The sequence below is a fragment of the Aspergillus tanneri genome (genome assembly GCF_003426965.1).
Source record: "Aspergillus tanneri strain NIH1004 chromosome Unknown AapTan_2_pilon_pilon_pilon, whole genome shotgun sequence".
NCBI classification, from domain to species: domain Eukaryota; kingdom Fungi; phylum Ascomycota; class Eurotiomycetes; order Eurotiales; family Aspergillaceae; genus Aspergillus; species Aspergillus tanneri.
The window spans coordinates 1,916,090-1,931,200 of NW_022984629.1; the positions used below are offsets into that span (position 1 = coordinate 1,916,090).

A 15,111-nucleotide genomic window follows, 5' to 3' on the forward strand; every position below is an offset into this window, starting at 1 on the left:
GGAATAGCAGTGCGACATATGAGCAAGCCTTTTTTTTCATGCTATTTGAACTTCGAATCGGTCGATCTAGAAGAACTATGCCCAGTTTAGAGAAACCAAAACGCCATGGGTATATACACTATATACAACATTCTAATCCGTAGGAGCACACCAGCCCATGACAGCCCATATATCCACCATCTCCAGACTATGCGATGATCCCCAATCGACCCTCCCAACTCTCTTCCTGCTTGATCCCATTCTCCCCACCTTTCCGTCGCTTCTCGTTCCTCTTCCGCCTCTTCTCCTCTCTTTCTTTCGCCTCTTGTTCTTCTCGTTCCTTCAACCGTTCCCCAAGGTCCAGCTGTCCCCGTCGATCTTCTTCCTCCCGCTGTCGCTTCTGATGGGCGAGCATTCGCAGCCGTTCTCGCACATCTTCCACACTAGCCCGAGTCACTTCGCCACTCTGACCCGTCGCAATCAAGTGCTGTTTGCTGTTCAAATGTTCCACCAGCTGCAGGTTGTCTTTGAAGGTAAGATCACAGTCCGAGCAGTAGAACCCTGCGCCTCGACCCCTCTTGCCGACCGCGGACCCCGACGAGACAATTGTGGTCTTGCCCACCATCGAGGCGACATCGAGTCGTTGTTTTCGGGACGTCGTGGCTTCTAGGGAGCTGTAGTCTACCGGCGCATGCCATTTCTTGCCTAGAAGTTTCGCCTCGTAGCGTGCCTTTGATTCCTCTTTTCTTTTGGCTTCATCGTCGGCGGCCTTTTTGCTGTACTCTTCTCGGTCCCAGGTCTTGCGGAATGCGGTGTCGGATGGGACTGCGGATTGGTTCCCCGACATGGTGGAGACTTTCTACTAGAAATATGTAGTGTGAATGTGCGGATAGTGGAAGATGTACTCTGAATCTCGAGCTGCAATACTGGTACAGTTGAAGCTGTTGTTCGGGAGGTCTTGAGGCGATAAAGAAGTGCCGCTAAAAGCGGCAGGCGGTGAGACACCTTTCATCGATCAATCATCGCGCTCCCTGGCATGTCTAAGAGCCCCACCATTCAAACACAGCCTCATAGAACAACTACTGTGCTAGAGTTGAGACTAGGTGGCTGGTTTGTGATCGGGTGATGGCCCATTCCCATGTCTGTTAATCTCTCCTCGACGCTCCTATCTGAAATTCTGCAGCTGTTATGGGTCGTTTCATCATCACTTGAGTCGTGGGCCTAATGGATGACGAAAACCCGCTTTCACGAGGCTGAATCTCGTAAGGTTCTACAGTGTTTAAAATAGCTCTCCTTCGTTGCCTATTTTATATAAGGGCCACGCTGTTCCGTTCTAAGGGTGTTACACTCAGTGACTGGGCAACAGCCTGCACTTGTTTATTATACAGTGTTGAATGGCTGGATAGTACATACCTAAGGGTTCGGGGCCAGGGGCTTTCCTGGTCGCATTCCGATTCATTCGCATTGCTGTCATATTGGGTGTGTTGTTTCGTTCCACAAGCTCTTGACCATGACGACACTTGCCTTGGGTGAAGAACCCAACACCCTCTGTGAATTCGACCTCATGCGTTTACCAACAGAGCTTCATTTGCACATATCTTCGTATCTCTCATATCCCGATGCCCTGGCACTAAAACATACCTGCCACCACTTCTATACCCTTGTTTACACTGGAGTTCATCTGAAAGTCGACTGGCTGGTAGAGCGCTTCGAGCGAAAGCTGGAATGCCCGATGGAGAAATGCTCCTTCCGGACGGATGAGTCGTTCTGCAACTGGAGGATACGGCGGATTATGGAGCGCAGACGGCGGCATCTCGAATGTCCGCGAGAAAGAGGCGGTTGTTTGGTGATTCAGGGCAGGACGTGCCAGGTAGACCTTGTTCCCGCCTGGTTGAAAAGACAAGGCCGTCTGGAACTTGTGCAGTCCGTTGGATACGAAGGTCTGTTCGGGTTGTCTTATGCGTGTCAGCGTTAACATTGCTTGGAGCTGTCTGACATTTCTACAGTGTTCATCCACGGGCTGATTTTTCTATGTGTCTATTTCTTGTGGAATCTCGGTGTGCGCTACCTAGGAGTACCTGTCACGGATGACATTATGAATCCTCCAATCAGCGCAGATTACACATACTAAATAGCCAGGATAGCACATTAACTATCATTCCATTCCCATACCATTAAGCGTCGTGCTATGGCAATCCTGCTTCTCACTTAGACGGCTAATCTGTTTACCAACTCCCCTTACGTAGTTTTAAACAGCCATCGAGACCTGGCAGTGGCTTATGCTATGATCCGTTTGACTATAATCCCTTAGTTTCTAGTCCCCACTCTAGGGCTACTACATCATTACGAAGTTACTAATTGAATTGGATGGGCACAAATTTCCCCTGCAATATGACATCCTGTTTTTATAATATCCAATAATACTAGTTTTATTTGAACACTTGTGTCATCTAGGATGCCTAATCAGGAAAAAAAAAACGGAGTCCGTCCTTCGTCTTACTCCGACAACTCCGAACTCCGAACTGAGATCCGATGCTATTCGACATTCACCATCAACATCCACGCCCATTCTTTTCTAGGAATGTCAGAATCCGGTTTCCAGAATGTCCTCCCGGCGTCGTAATGGGAAACCTGCATCCTGCGAGCCCTGCCGCAAGGATAAAGTGCGATGCGACCATGGCCTCCCCGTGTGCTCGCGCTGTCAGAGACGCAAGACTGACAGTCGCTGTTTCTATCATCCAGCGCCTCTCACGCGGTCGACGAGAGGTACGATCGATGAGAAAGATCAGCCACCTAATTCCAATCCCGGTGCTAGTCCCAATTCATTGCCATCACGGGTGACACACACACCAGCCGCGACGACGTCTTCCAGCGTGGAAGGAACCAACGAACAGACAGAACAGTCCTTTTGCACCGCAGCCACAGATACGGCACTCCCCTTGGGTTATCTGGGCCCAACGAGCTTTGTTGCCTCCTTTGAAGAGGACCGAGAGTTTGTGACCAGCCCCAGCGACGTACCGCACCAAGATGGAGAATGTATCGCGTCTTTGCCTGGCTTGTCGTCCTACTGGGTGCATCAGACCATTGCGGTATTGAACCTTCTAAGGGAGTTCTCCCCGATTGAGCAACTCGTCGATGAGTATTACAGACTTAGTCAAGCAGCTGTCATCCCTGCTCCGCTGGTTCTGAATCCGATGGCCCAGCTCCGAGGGGACGTCGAGGAGTGGAACCGGCTTGGATATCCTAACAACCTGGCTACGACTGTGCTTGCGAATACAGCCAATTCATTCCAGGTTCCACCGACCATCGAGGGGGCTCGTTTCCATGAATTGTTTACCGGATTGCGTCTCCGGCTGGAGATCATCGGGGTGATCTATGCCATTGCGGGTCGGACGTCAATGTTCTCGCTTACTCGCGACAGGGTTCCGGACTATACTGTACGGAGGAAATTCGCCCAGAAGATGATGGCGGCAAGCGACGCTGTGATTCAGATCTGCAAGATCCTCACCCCGGTTAATGACCTGACCATCTGGTTGATGTATGAGAATCTGCTATTGGTCAGCATTGTACATGGGGATTCAAGTAAGCACGCAGAGATGGCAGGTCTAGATACATTAAGGAGATGTGCTGACGAGACGGCAGGCCCTGGCAAGTGGCATAGACTGGGTGATTTATCCACATATATGTTTGAGCTCGGCATCCATCGAGACTCTCAGCAGTTGAGCCAGCTCCCGGTTTTCCTTCTCGAGTCGCGTCGACGGGTTTTCGCGGCGGCTTATCAACTAGATAAAAGCGTTGCGACCTTTCTTGGACGACCACCGAGAATATCACGCCGACATTCGGACTGCAGACTCCCGATTGACATCAGTGACGCGGACTTGGTGGGAAGCCCTTCGGAGTTCGAGCTGGCATCGAGATACATAAATGGCAGTGGATGGAACGTTCAGAACGGCTTCCACCGGGCTTCCTGGATCCGAATGCGGTTTTTGATCAGCACGTTCCGAGAAGAGACCTTGGAACTGTCTTTACAGGGAATGACTAGAGAAACTGCCGACCAGTTAAGGTATGTTGTCGGTATTAAGTATTCTACGTGATGCTCATCTGTACAGGGACATTTCCATTCGCTGTCACCAGTCATGGAACTCATTACCGGTTCATATGCGTTATACCCCGGGCTGCTGGGACGAGGGACTCTCCCTGGGCATCTGTCTGATGCTATCCGTGTCGTATCTCGCGTATCTGTATAACGAATTTCTCATCCAGCGACTCCTCGTGCAGCATGACCCGGAGGCCCAATCCGCTTTGTTGGACGTTAGCTCTACCATTCTCTCCACCGTCCTCTCTTATGGTATTCAACGGGAGCATATCTTTGATATTCAGCGCGATTTTATATGGACGGTTGTCCCTCCTTTCTCCTCTCTTAATAAATATGACTGATCAAAGAAGGTCCTTCTCTACGGCTTCCCAAGTGCCGGAGTCCTCATCAAAGCACTACAGAACCAAGCACGAACTGGCCATCCCATCCCGTATACGGGGTCCCGGTCACGACTGATCCGCGACCTGAGCGTGTTTGTCTCGCATCTGGATGCGATGGCGCGGCCGGGTATCGCCAACCATGAACTGTTTGGTCGCGCCAGTAAAGTGGTCTCCAGCATCATCGATGAGATCCTGGAACCTCGGCCGGTTTCGTCTGGGCCGGAGCCAGAGATGCCGGAAATGTCGTCTGTGTTTGATGTCTCGGATGATATGAGAGTTCTGGATATGGTGGATTTTGGGGCAGTGTTTGATCAATGGATATTTTAATGATATATTCCATTCAACCCACCATATTAACTAACTTCTTCGGCCCCACGCCAGTTTCTAGCCCGACAAGGTTTTTTTCTTTGCTTCTTGTCAACTTCACCACCACCCTTCCTCAACTGTCAGCTCGATCAATATTGTGAGATTCAGGGGCAGCTTTCTGTCGTTCTGACCCGAAGTACTACTGGTGTACTTCGGTCGAACTTAAGAAACCCACGATCTCTAGTATCCCACCAGAACCCGGAATGACAGTTCTTGGTAGTTATACCTATCTTCAAGTTATTAACTAGGACAGAGTAGGTGGCCTGGAGCACTGTCAATGTCATTACACACCATACACCGCTATCCGAGTAGGCTAAATATACTGTAAGTTTATTATCTTGGACTACTCCACACAACCAGCAGAGACCCACCTTGGCAAACTGTATAATATTATTATCATCTCGATGTAGAGACACGGATTAGGACCCAGATATACACCGCCACTTCTCGGGTTTCATGAGATATCATAGTCTATAATAAGGCAGTAAGCTACAATATTCTGGTCTAATAGGAGGATCCTTCTATAACCATCACAACTCCTAGACCGTATACCGCTACCTGATATTTGTGGTATAGAATAAGGGTGTTTTACCCCCAGCCATCCACGGATAGCTTGATCTCTTCGATCTGAGCATGATAAAAGTCATGGAACTTCCAGAATTCACACCCTTCAACTGCTGATTTCTTCTTCCACTCAACCAGGAGTGGATATGGAGTACATCCCAAAGGAGACGATACTGATATACTGTAGGCTTGCCAAAGGCGGCCCGCCCAATGACAGGGAATTCGTCCTATCGCCCTTCTAGCTATAGTTTATACATTTTCGGTCGGAATACTTCATCTTCCAGATAATAGGTCTGGGGTAGTATATACATCGTCACTATCCTATTCAACAACACACAGAGCACAGAGAGCACTGGCACTCCTTGTATAGTAAAAGCATCGGCCGCAAAGACTCCCCAACCCGCTCCAGCATCACTTTCTGATCCCCAACTCGCCGAGCCAGAAATCGACGCCGCAGGACGTGTCTCTATTTTACGACAGGACTGCCATTTGTGTGACTGCTATCAATGCGTTGTTTCCCGAAGTTCGATACACCGGAGACTGATAAGTGATACAAATTGAACCCAATCCATGTGCGAGATAACAATGGGTAGTCGTTACATCAAGAGAGAAACAAGCTAGTATATCTGGATGTCGCGCATATCATTCCGCACTCTGCCATGTCGTCTACTGAAACAGAGGGGGACCAGAGACTAGTAAGTAGCCATGGTGAAGCCTACCTCCGATATTCTGCTCACAGTCCTTTCCAAGAGTTTACGAAGATATACCATCGAATTCTTACAATGTTTAACCCAAGCACCATTCATCTTATTAACAGGCATGCTGATCGACCAAGCAATGCGCTTATCTTGACTCATGAGCTAGATCGATTATTTGGTGATTTTCAGATTGCTTGTGAACATATCAACTCCGACATCTACAGGATTGACCGCATACAAACAGACCACTTATTTCGGGCTCCAGAGCCGCCTGTCACTCGTACACTGTATCCCAGTCCAGAACAAGATCTCGAACCGCCTTCTGTTGAGTTGCTGAAAATCCGCCATTTAACAGGATATGGAAGACATACAAGGGGATCATGTGGAGCCAGATGGGTCGACTCGTATTGACGATTATATGTGGTTCAAACTTGGGGTTTGGATTGAGGATATCCCTTTCTACTAGGCCCTATGTTGTCAACGATTGGTTGTATTCTGATGTAGATACCTGGCTTTTATGTTTAGAACAATGCAGCCACATTTCTCCATACAAGGTATATATAAATTGCTAGATTTTATACTTTCAATATATCTGGAGAGATGGATAACTCGAAGACAGAATGATAACAGGCGGTCGTATAACATAACTCGTAATCTAAATATGAATCCTACATCTGTCAAGGCTGCGTGCTAGGCGTCCATCGTAGACTCACCATCCCAATCCCACTGGATCAGGCTTTCGCCGTGCTCCGACGGCATAGGAGACAATCCCGCATGTTGGAACAGCGTATGCGGATTTATGGTGTCATCACCGGGTTTACTCGAACCAGACGACCCCTCTGGCGAAATGGCAGAGGGATCTCTATTCGGATTCAGGCTAGAAAACGGATCCCGGGGATCCATCATGGCCCAGTAATCGATCACTGATCGGAGAATGATGAATTCTTCGTGGCCGAGGGACTGGATATGTGGTTGGTCTTGGAGGAGAATATCGCTATAGCGTGCGCTGCGGGCGATGAAAGACCTCAATGCGGTGGCCTGTATTATGGGTTTATAAGCATTAAATTGATAGGTGTTGGATATATATCTCACCATAATGTGTGCGTTTTCCCATAGTTCAGACACCTCGCCGAGATAGGTCAAGGAGCTTTGAAGATAACCCTCGGACTCCTGATGGGGCACTACTTCATCGCTGCACGCGTGCAGGGCGAGAATGGTCCCTGCCACCAAGATACAGTAGCTGTAGAACGAAGGTACCGGCATGTACCCGGCAGCTTTGGCGTTGATCAGTAAAGTGGTCAAGGAGCGGGCATGCGTGAAACATCGGGCCTGTGCTTCCTTCATCCACGACAATGGCACTTTTGGTTGCAGGAGTTCGATTTTGGAACCCAATAGTAACGGATGGCTAAGAAGACAGTGGTTGAGATGATAAAGCGTATAGATCAGCACCATTTGGGCGGTTCGCTCCCCATCGCGACCCTGCGTCCCATCGAGAGGATGTTGTCGCAGGGCAGTCAGGACAGAGCCATGTCTGGAGGCCAATTCCCGCAAGAACTCGAGGTCCCTGTTGATACTGGAATACGGCGAGTCGGGCAGCCAAGGCTCGTCTTCCATCCCGGGCTCTTTATTCATCATTTCGTCGATCGTGTGGCCGAGAACCGCCGACAGTCCGACACTGAGCCCGAAGATTCCCGGTTGAAGCGAGCGACTTCGCGTCCGTTTATCCAGCAATGACTTTAATGTGACGGGCAGACTGAGCATATCCAGTCCATCGTCCGCCGGCAGCCCTAGATGGCAGTCGGCGTCCTTGATGGCCGACGGGCGATGAAACGAGCAACAGATGAATCGATCCAGGAGAAACAGCGACCAGAAGAGTCTCCTGCGTTCGTCCCTCTCCGCAACCGAGAGTTCCAACGTCGGCTCCAGCGTCATACGCAAGTCTTGACTGATCCGAACCGCCATTCCGATTTTCAACCAGGCACTACGTCGTCGACCGGCTGTCCATCTCAGCATACGCTCTCTCTCTCTCTAGGTCTCAGCATGCACACACTCCCTCATGCACTCACTCACCGGTTGTATCCAGAATTGCCAGGAGCGCCAGAGCCTGCACCAGAGCCACATTCGCCGTATTCTCCGGGGTATCTGGCATCGCCAGGATCAGTGACCACGAGTACCGCACGTACTCGTCAATGGTCCTTTGCTTTCGTTCCTTCCATTGCGACAGAGAGGTGTATCTAGCGGCGGTGGCAATCACGGCCAAGCGGAGGTAGAGAGGGATCTGGTTGAGGGCCAGTCTGCGGTGGAAGACTTCTTCATTGAAGAAGGCGTAGGGCTTGTTGTGGGAGTGTCGGAAATAGACATCGCAGGCCTGTTGAATGATGGCGTCTGTCCTGGGGGATAAACTGGGGAAATTAGTTAGTACGCGATGAATGCAAGGGATAGAGGAGGTCCTACCGGCCCTGTGTATCCATCTTCGCCGCTGTACTGCTCTCGATCTGATTAGTGGACGATTTGCTGCATGTTTTGGGCAAATTTCGCGATCGCCAAGACATTTTGTTACGTCATCACAAATATACCATTTAACTACGGTGGTTAGTCCTGACAGTCATCAGGATATTTCTTCAATGAGTCCATTCAGGTGCTGTAAACACTACTGTATCGCATGGTGGATGACCCCATCAACAATAGTGGTCCACACAATGAATCAATCAGCTTCAAACCACTGTCTGGCCTCGCGCCGACCTGACCAGGGTCGACATTAGTCGCACGCTTGCGAATGACGGCGCGTAGATAATCAGTCTCCTGAAAACATGGCCCCTAAGAGTGATCGATATTTCTTCCCAATGGGATTCCCTTGCAGAGAATCATGGGAAAGTTCCACCCCTTCTTCTTGATCCCGCAGCATACGCAACATGCTACTATCGCAACGGCGACATCGCTACCAAGGACACCGAATGTCCCAATTCCGCCTCTTGCTGTTCATCCAAAGACATATGTCCTGATGACGGTCTCTGTCGCGACTTCAATAACCACCCCAACAGTCGTACCTTTCCCTGTCAGAATCGGAGCTTTGGTTCCTGCTCCACGGCGTGTACTTCCTGTTTGACTTCCCCTCCCCTGGGAGTACAATGCGTGGCTTGATTTAACGATAGAAGCGAGTTCCGATGGCGGTTCTATGTCTGGGCTTGTTAGCGACGCGTTGACGAGTTTCTGCTGTCATCGCAATTCAGGTTGGCTGGGACAGCGTGATTGCTGCGACGATGCGACGTTTGATCTTCCGTCTATGTTGACTAGGTTATCGACTTAGACCGACTTCAATTCCAACAAATTCAGCTACTATGATAACAAGTACAACTCTAACAGGAAGTGCAACAACATTAGCGACTACATCCAACACCATCTCGCGTAGCTCGCTATCCACGGGTGCCAAAGCAGGAATCGGGGTTGGTGCTGCCGTCGCGGGGATTATTATCATTGTATCAGCTTGTCTGCTTCTTCACGCGCGAAGCAATCTCCAACTTCATGGTCAAGCTACGACCAAGGGATGGTTGTCGGTGGTAACGCCGGTGACGGCGATACCAAAGCCCCGGAGGAAATCCCGGCAAGGGAGCCGGCGGCTAGGGAACTGCCGGCATCAGCTGTGGTGCAGGAGTTGCCATAGTCGGCGAGATCATGATACTTCCTGGTCTACAAAAAGTGTATGTGTGGGATATAGATGAATGTTTATGCGGAAGAAATTGTACATACCGTCAACATTGGGGTCATCATTGTTTTTTCTTTTTTTTTCCCCTCTCGACCAGCTGGTCTGGTCTGCAAGAGCTTGCATACTACTGCACATCAAATTTATCTCTCTTTCGCTTGTGAGAACTTCTGGGATATCCCACTAATATTGTTGTACGGGCAATGTCACAGCCTATACGACTGTTTTCCGTGGTCATCACCTGCTCTATCCTCTCTACCTGGGAGATCAAAAGGTCACATAGATATCCGATCATCTGGAGTAAAGATGGATCCTCCGATACTCGAACCTCCTGCGGTGAATGTTCTAATACAGTGGCATGTGCTATACTTATCTCGTTCCAAACATTACTCGGAACCCAACCATCACGAGTAAGGTCAACCAGTTTAAGACTAGCCGCGTCCTCAAAGTATCGGAACTACCTTTCATACTCTGCCTTTGCTCCGCCGTAGCCAAAACATACGGACACGGGCCAGACACACCCACCTCTGTCCAGCACTTGGCAAGTTCTATCAATTCATGTTAAAAAACAGCGGCGCCACCTTTCCAGGTCCAGTAACAATATCGGAACATTCGCAATAGGCTATCATCGAGGGCCCTGGCCGTATTAATTTAGGACCAGGCCCTTCATGCAGGCGTCGAAAGCTTGCACAGAGATTGCCATATTATCATCCCCTACGGGAGATGCGAAATCAGGAGACTCATCGGCATAGTAGAATGCTGCTCGATGTTGGTGCCTTGACAGTTGATGATTCCTGCCACGATAGTGGGGTCGTCTTGGGAAACGAATGTTTCTTTTATGAAGATCAGGATGGAATAATGTCGGGGGAGAGGTCTCCAGAATATGAGGATCATTGGCTAGCTGATTGAGGAGATCCCTGATAGCGGCGTCGGTCTCCGGGGGCATCATCAGGTGGGAGGCGTGATAATCCCATATCAATCAAATCACCACAGTACGAGCTAAGATCAGGCCCTAGGAATATCAGGTCAATACACGACTACACGGGATGCAAACCGTCCAGCTCACATGGTCATCGGTTTGGTCCTTGGGACTAGTTGTCATCCCAGTCGAGAATCTTGGGAATTGGGGTGGTGTTGTACTGGACTCAAATAAGTCAGCGAACAAGGAGATACATACATGGTTGAGCTCACTCACGGTACTTGATCGTTGCCACCTCCGAGTTAGTCGCTAATGTGGGATATGGGCCGGAGAATGACACCTGGGTCAGAAAAGAGGACGTAGAAAGTACCTACATCAGATTACATGGGTGACATTCCTGGACCAGGCAGAGAGGAACCCGAATGTAGCCCATGAATACTTTATAGACGATGATCAGGGCCACGCAGAGAATATATCAGATTCCTGGAAACCAAAAAATCAAGTCCTAATCACCTTCAGTCGTCGTCCCACATGCCGAACAAGCAAAAAGGGCAAAAGTGACAACCAACGCTCAACCTATATCCGCTCAGCCTCCCTCAGAGAATGTCGAAGAGGATAACAGTGATGCCAAAACTGAAAGAAATAGTTGATTTGGTTCCTTGATAATCTTTATTTCCCGCGTCTTCTGACGCTAAATCCCAAGAAGACCACCTTCGTCACCCTGAGGTAGGTATCCTGACTAATAAACCTAAGCTCTTCTAACTGGACATTGGGAAGCTTCTTTACTTCTTCTAGGACGATGACGGCGTGGAAAGCCGGGGACCGGAGATCTTCTGCGACCCTAAAGGCCAGAGCAAACAAACCGGTCGCTGTTTTAAGATGCTGTGTCATTAAGATGCCTTTATGCTAGCTGGGGCAAGGGCCAATTTGCCCTTCGTCTTATCTTAGTAATCTCAACGGTCAGTCTAAATATCTTGACAAAATGTATGACGGTATATTATGTTGATGAGTTCTCCTTATCCTGGAACTGCTTCAATAACTGAACCTAATATCGAGTGCGCACGAAAATATGGCTATGGTATTACAGTTCCTTATTATTCCTGTCGCTTGTCTCCAATACATAACACCAATATCAAGCACACTTTGTTACAGCACAATGAATCCTTAATACCCTGTAGCGCTTAACCGTTATGATGTAAAATATCCTCCCTCGAAAACTAATTGTATCGTGCAATCATAAGCCGTGTCTCGTAATTAAAAATTTATACAAAGGCGCAAGAGTCTCTGCCATTAAATCTACGAGGTGTCAGTCATATTCGTGTAGAATTCTATCGACAACTTACCAGTCTCAATGGCATACGAGGGGGCATGCGTCCATTGTGGAGAAGCATCGCAATTTGCTTGTTTGGAGTAGCCTGGAGCTTGCGATACGCCTCGCGGATATGTCTTGGTTCCACAGGAGTACGGCCCTCCTCAGGGGGGTCAAAAAGTCCGGTTTCGCGCTTACGCTTCTTGGTGTTTTCGCCAGTTCCATTCTCTGCTCCTCCGCGACGGTTCTTCTCGCGGTCCTCGCGCTCTTTAACCTTGAGAGCCTCTTCCGTCAATGTCTGGACAATCTCGAAGGTAAGGAACCCAAGAATATCGACAATATCATCATTTGGCTTGGACTCGGTCACGATGCCAAATCCGGCCCACTCCCTGAAACGCTTGCTCTTGCGGTAGGTGAACGAGGCCTGGCGACATTCAGACCAGAACACATATTCCTCCTTAGTCATGTTCTTGGTACGCTCGTCTGCAGCAGCCAGACGCTGGAGAGTGGCATAGTTCTGTTCTTCCTCTTCTTCATCTTCCTCGTCCTCTCTCTCGGGCACCTGCATAGAATAGAAGCTGTTCACATCCCAGGCAAGACCAACTCGGGCCCTCTTGTTCTTAGGTTTGGAAGCGACATCCTGGGGGCCAGCGACGACACCTCCAGCGATTGGGTCATCAGCACCAGCAAAATCGGCGGCATCGGCACCACCGCCTTTATCATCAGAGTCTTTGACATTCTTGCGGACATCTTTCCAAGAAAGGAAGGTCTTAAGACGAGAAACTTTGGCTTTGTCGTGACGAATCAGGAAGATCAAATCGTCAGTTGAAATGGACCTGACTCCTCTGCGGGTGGCCAGTGCAGTGCTGCGGACAAGCTGTAGAGGGAAAGGTTAGCCTACAATATTCAGTTAGACCAAGCGAGTTCATACAATTTCAACAACCTGCTGGCGCACAATCTCTTCGATCAGGGTAGTGGTTTCGACAGACGGTTCGGCAGTCTCTCCAGAGACGAACATCATCTGCCGCAATAGGTTAGTAAGTCTGGCTCTGAACCTTTCATCTGTCTCCTCGTGTGCGTCGACGCTTTCTTCTCCAAATTTCTGGGTGTCTTCCACATTCCCAGCTTCCCTTGCTGCAGCTGCCAAAATATGCTTGTCAAACTTGATATAACCCTCGCGATACAATGAATCCCAGTCTATGATCATGTCTTCTTCCCCACAGTCACTGTAGGCTGGAAGAGTGGCATCCTCATCACTTGGAAGTCCAGGCTCTGATTGTGAGTCTGAGTGATCAGGGGTCACAAGCCCAAATAATCTCCTTTGTTCAGACACCATTGCTCTTCCTACTTATAGACAAGGAGAGAAAGATGCATAGATTGAATGGAGGGTCAGAGAAACAAGACATGAGGAAATAAGAGATGGGCAAGAGGAGGGGTAAGAGTGAATGAATTACTTGAATATGCCAGACAGGTGAAGCAGTAAAGAGAGGGGTCAAAACAAAGCCATGTCAAGCATATTATGTTCCAGCCCAGTCACATACGAGCATACTGAGAGCATGCCATTCTACTGTTCATGACATTCAAGCATAGACAAGAGCTGAGAATCAAAAAATATGTGCAGCAATAGCCCAGACCCAAAATCACAAAGCTAGACAATAGATACGATCAAGGGACTCAGCATGCTTACCTGCTGGATCTCCTGCCGATACTTGGGGGTGCGATCAGTAGACATATTGATGGAATTAAGAACAATTCCTCATATTCCAATAACAGATAGTTCATGCAAATCTCAGTGAATGATGTCTAGACAGCACCACTCCTCCCAAATTAATGACAGTTGTGTGAGAGGCGAGAAGTACTAGGTCACGAAAGATAATGGAAGGTTCCTGGCTGGTGGAGGCATCCCCGTGATCTTATCCGGATCTATTGTTTCTCCCATTTCCGTCTTTCCGCTCACTTTGGTGGGGTGATAACGGAAACTTTTTGACTTTGATAATTTGCCAATTGAAACATTGTTTTGCCGTCAAACGTCAGAATGCTCTATCTTGTGGGACTGGGTCTTGCTGATGAGAAGGACATCACGGTCAGAGGCTTGGAGGTGGTCAAAAAGGCCGAGCGGGTCTACCTCGAAGCATACACAAGTATTCTCCTCGTGAACAAAGACAAGCTAGTGAGTGTCTTCGGCTACAGGGCTATGTATTATTTTGTTTTTTATCAGGAAAATTTTTAACTTGGATGAATTGATTCAGTAGGAAGCTTTTTATGGACGTCCTGTGATTGAGGCCGACAGAGAACTAGTCGAAACTGGCAGCGATGATATCCTTGCTGGAGCAGACAAGGTGGATATTGCGTTTCTAGTGGTTGGTGATCCGTTTGGGTAGGTCCTTTGAGGAGATCCGTGTCTGTTTAGTGATCTGATGAGTATTCAAGCGCCACAACGCATACCGATCTCGTTCTGCGAGCTCGTGAATTGGGCATCGAGTCCAAGGTCATCCCCAACGCATCAATCATGTCAGGCATTGGCTGCACAGGACTGCAGCTCTACAACTTTGGACAAACTGTCAGCATGGTCTTCTTTACGGAGACCTGGAAGCCCTCTTCCTACTACGATCGAGTCAAAGAAAATGTTCAGTTGGGTTTACACACACTCGTCCTTCTCGATATTAAGGTGAAGGAACAGTCACTGGAAAATATGGCCCGAGGACGCTTGATCTACGAACCCCCGCGCTACATGACAGTTGCGCAGTGCGCAGGCCAGATGCTGGAGACTGAGGAAGAGCGCAAAGAGGGGGTTTTCGGACCAGATAGCCTTGCTGTCGGAGCGGCGCGCGTTGGAGCGCCCGACCAGAATTTGGTCGCAGGTACCTTGAAGGAATTAAGTGAGGTGGATATGGGACAACCACTACACAGCCTTGTGTTGCTGGGCAGGAGGGCGCATGACTTGGAAAGGGATTACATCCGTCGATTCGCTGTTGATCAAGCGACTTTTGACGCGAATTGGCAGAAGGGATATGGATCCAGTCACTAATGTAAACTTTTCACTTATGATAATAAATCACAAAAGACACATATAACCAAGACGCCATGTGTTGCTAATTCA

The 15,111-nt window shown here is 49.0% G+C and overlaps 8 protein-coding genes across 8 annotated transcripts; 3 read left to right on the forward strand and 5 right to left on the reverse strand.

Annotated features, from left to right (window-relative positions):
• Nucleotides 1–187: 187 nt before the first annotated feature.
• ATNIH1004_000608 (U4/U6-U5 snRNP complex subunit SNU23) lies at nucleotides 188–826 on the reverse strand (the record flags this gene model as incomplete). Its single annotated transcript, XM_033565316.1, has 1 exon — nucleotides 188–826. The coding sequence occupies one exon, from the start codon at nucleotides 824–826 to the stop codon at nucleotides 188–190; it is 639 nt and encodes a 212-aa protein (XP_033431073.1).
• A 663-nt stretch (nucleotides 827–1,489) lies between these two features.
• Nucleotides 1,490–2,110, forward strand: ATNIH1004_000609 (uncharacterized protein; the record flags this gene model as incomplete). Its single annotated transcript, XM_033565317.1, has 2 exons — nucleotides 1,490–1,919; nucleotides 1,986–2,110. 2 exons carry the CDS (start codon nucleotides 1,490–1,492, stop codon nucleotides 2,108–2,110), a joined length of 555 nt encoding a protein of 184 aa, XP_033431074.1.
• Nucleotides 2,111–2,582: 472 nt separating this feature from the next.
• ATNIH1004_000610 (uncharacterized protein) lies at nucleotides 2,583–4,782 on the forward strand (the record flags this gene model as incomplete). Its single annotated transcript, XM_033565318.1, has 4 exons — nucleotides 2,583–3,561; nucleotides 3,622–4,042; nucleotides 4,089–4,377; nucleotides 4,426–4,782. The coding sequence occupies 4 exons, from the start codon at nucleotides 2,583–2,585 to the stop codon at nucleotides 4,780–4,782; spliced, it is 2,046 nt and encodes a 681-aa protein (XP_033431075.1).
• Nucleotides 4,783–6,773: 1,991 nt separating this feature from the next.
• ATNIH1004_000611 (fungal specific transcription factor domain-containing protein) lies at nucleotides 6,774–8,635 on the reverse strand (the record flags this gene model as incomplete). The annotated part of the gene is made up of 4 exons (XM_033565319.1): nucleotides 6,774–7,121; nucleotides 7,176–8,080; nucleotides 8,154–8,485; nucleotides 8,538–8,635. The coding sequence occupies 4 exons, from the start codon at nucleotides 8,633–8,635 to the stop codon at nucleotides 6,774–6,776; spliced, it is 1,683 nt and encodes a 560-aa protein (XP_033431076.1).
• A 979-nt stretch (nucleotides 8,636–9,614) lies between these two features.
• ATNIH1004_000612 (uncharacterized protein) lies at nucleotides 9,615–9,848 on the reverse strand (the record flags this gene model as incomplete). Its single annotated transcript, XM_033565320.1, has 2 exons — nucleotides 9,615–9,770; nucleotides 9,831–9,848. 2 exons carry the CDS (start codon nucleotides 9,846–9,848, stop codon nucleotides 9,615–9,617), a joined length of 174 nt encoding a protein of 57 aa, XP_033431077.1.
• Nucleotides 9,849–10,429: 581 nt separating this feature from the next.
• ATNIH1004_000613 (uncharacterized protein) lies at nucleotides 10,430–10,729 on the reverse strand (the record flags this gene model as incomplete). Its single annotated transcript, XM_033565321.1, has 1 exon — nucleotides 10,430–10,729. One exon carries the CDS (start codon nucleotides 10,727–10,729, stop codon nucleotides 10,430–10,432), a length of 300 nt encoding a protein of 99 aa, XP_033431078.1.
• Nucleotides 10,730–11,992: 1,263 nt separating this feature from the next.
• On the reverse strand, nucleotides 11,993–13,743 carry SPT3 (transcriptional regulator SPT3; the record flags this gene model as incomplete). Its single annotated transcript, XM_033565322.1, has 4 exons — nucleotides 11,993–11,998; nucleotides 12,046–12,888; nucleotides 12,943–13,281; nucleotides 13,699–13,743. The coding sequence occupies 4 exons, from the start codon at nucleotides 13,741–13,743 to the stop codon at nucleotides 11,993–11,995; spliced, it is 1,233 nt and encodes a 410-aa protein (XP_033431079.1).
• Nucleotides 13,744–14,046: 303 nt separating this feature from the next.
• On the forward strand, nucleotides 14,047–15,039 carry dph5 (diphthine synthase; the record flags this gene model as incomplete). Its single annotated transcript, XM_033565323.1, has 3 exons — nucleotides 14,047–14,181; nucleotides 14,264–14,388; nucleotides 14,442–15,039. 3 exons carry the CDS (start codon nucleotides 14,047–14,049, stop codon nucleotides 15,037–15,039), a joined length of 858 nt encoding a protein of 285 aa, XP_033431080.1.
• Nucleotides 15,040–15,111: the final 72 nt, after the last annotated feature.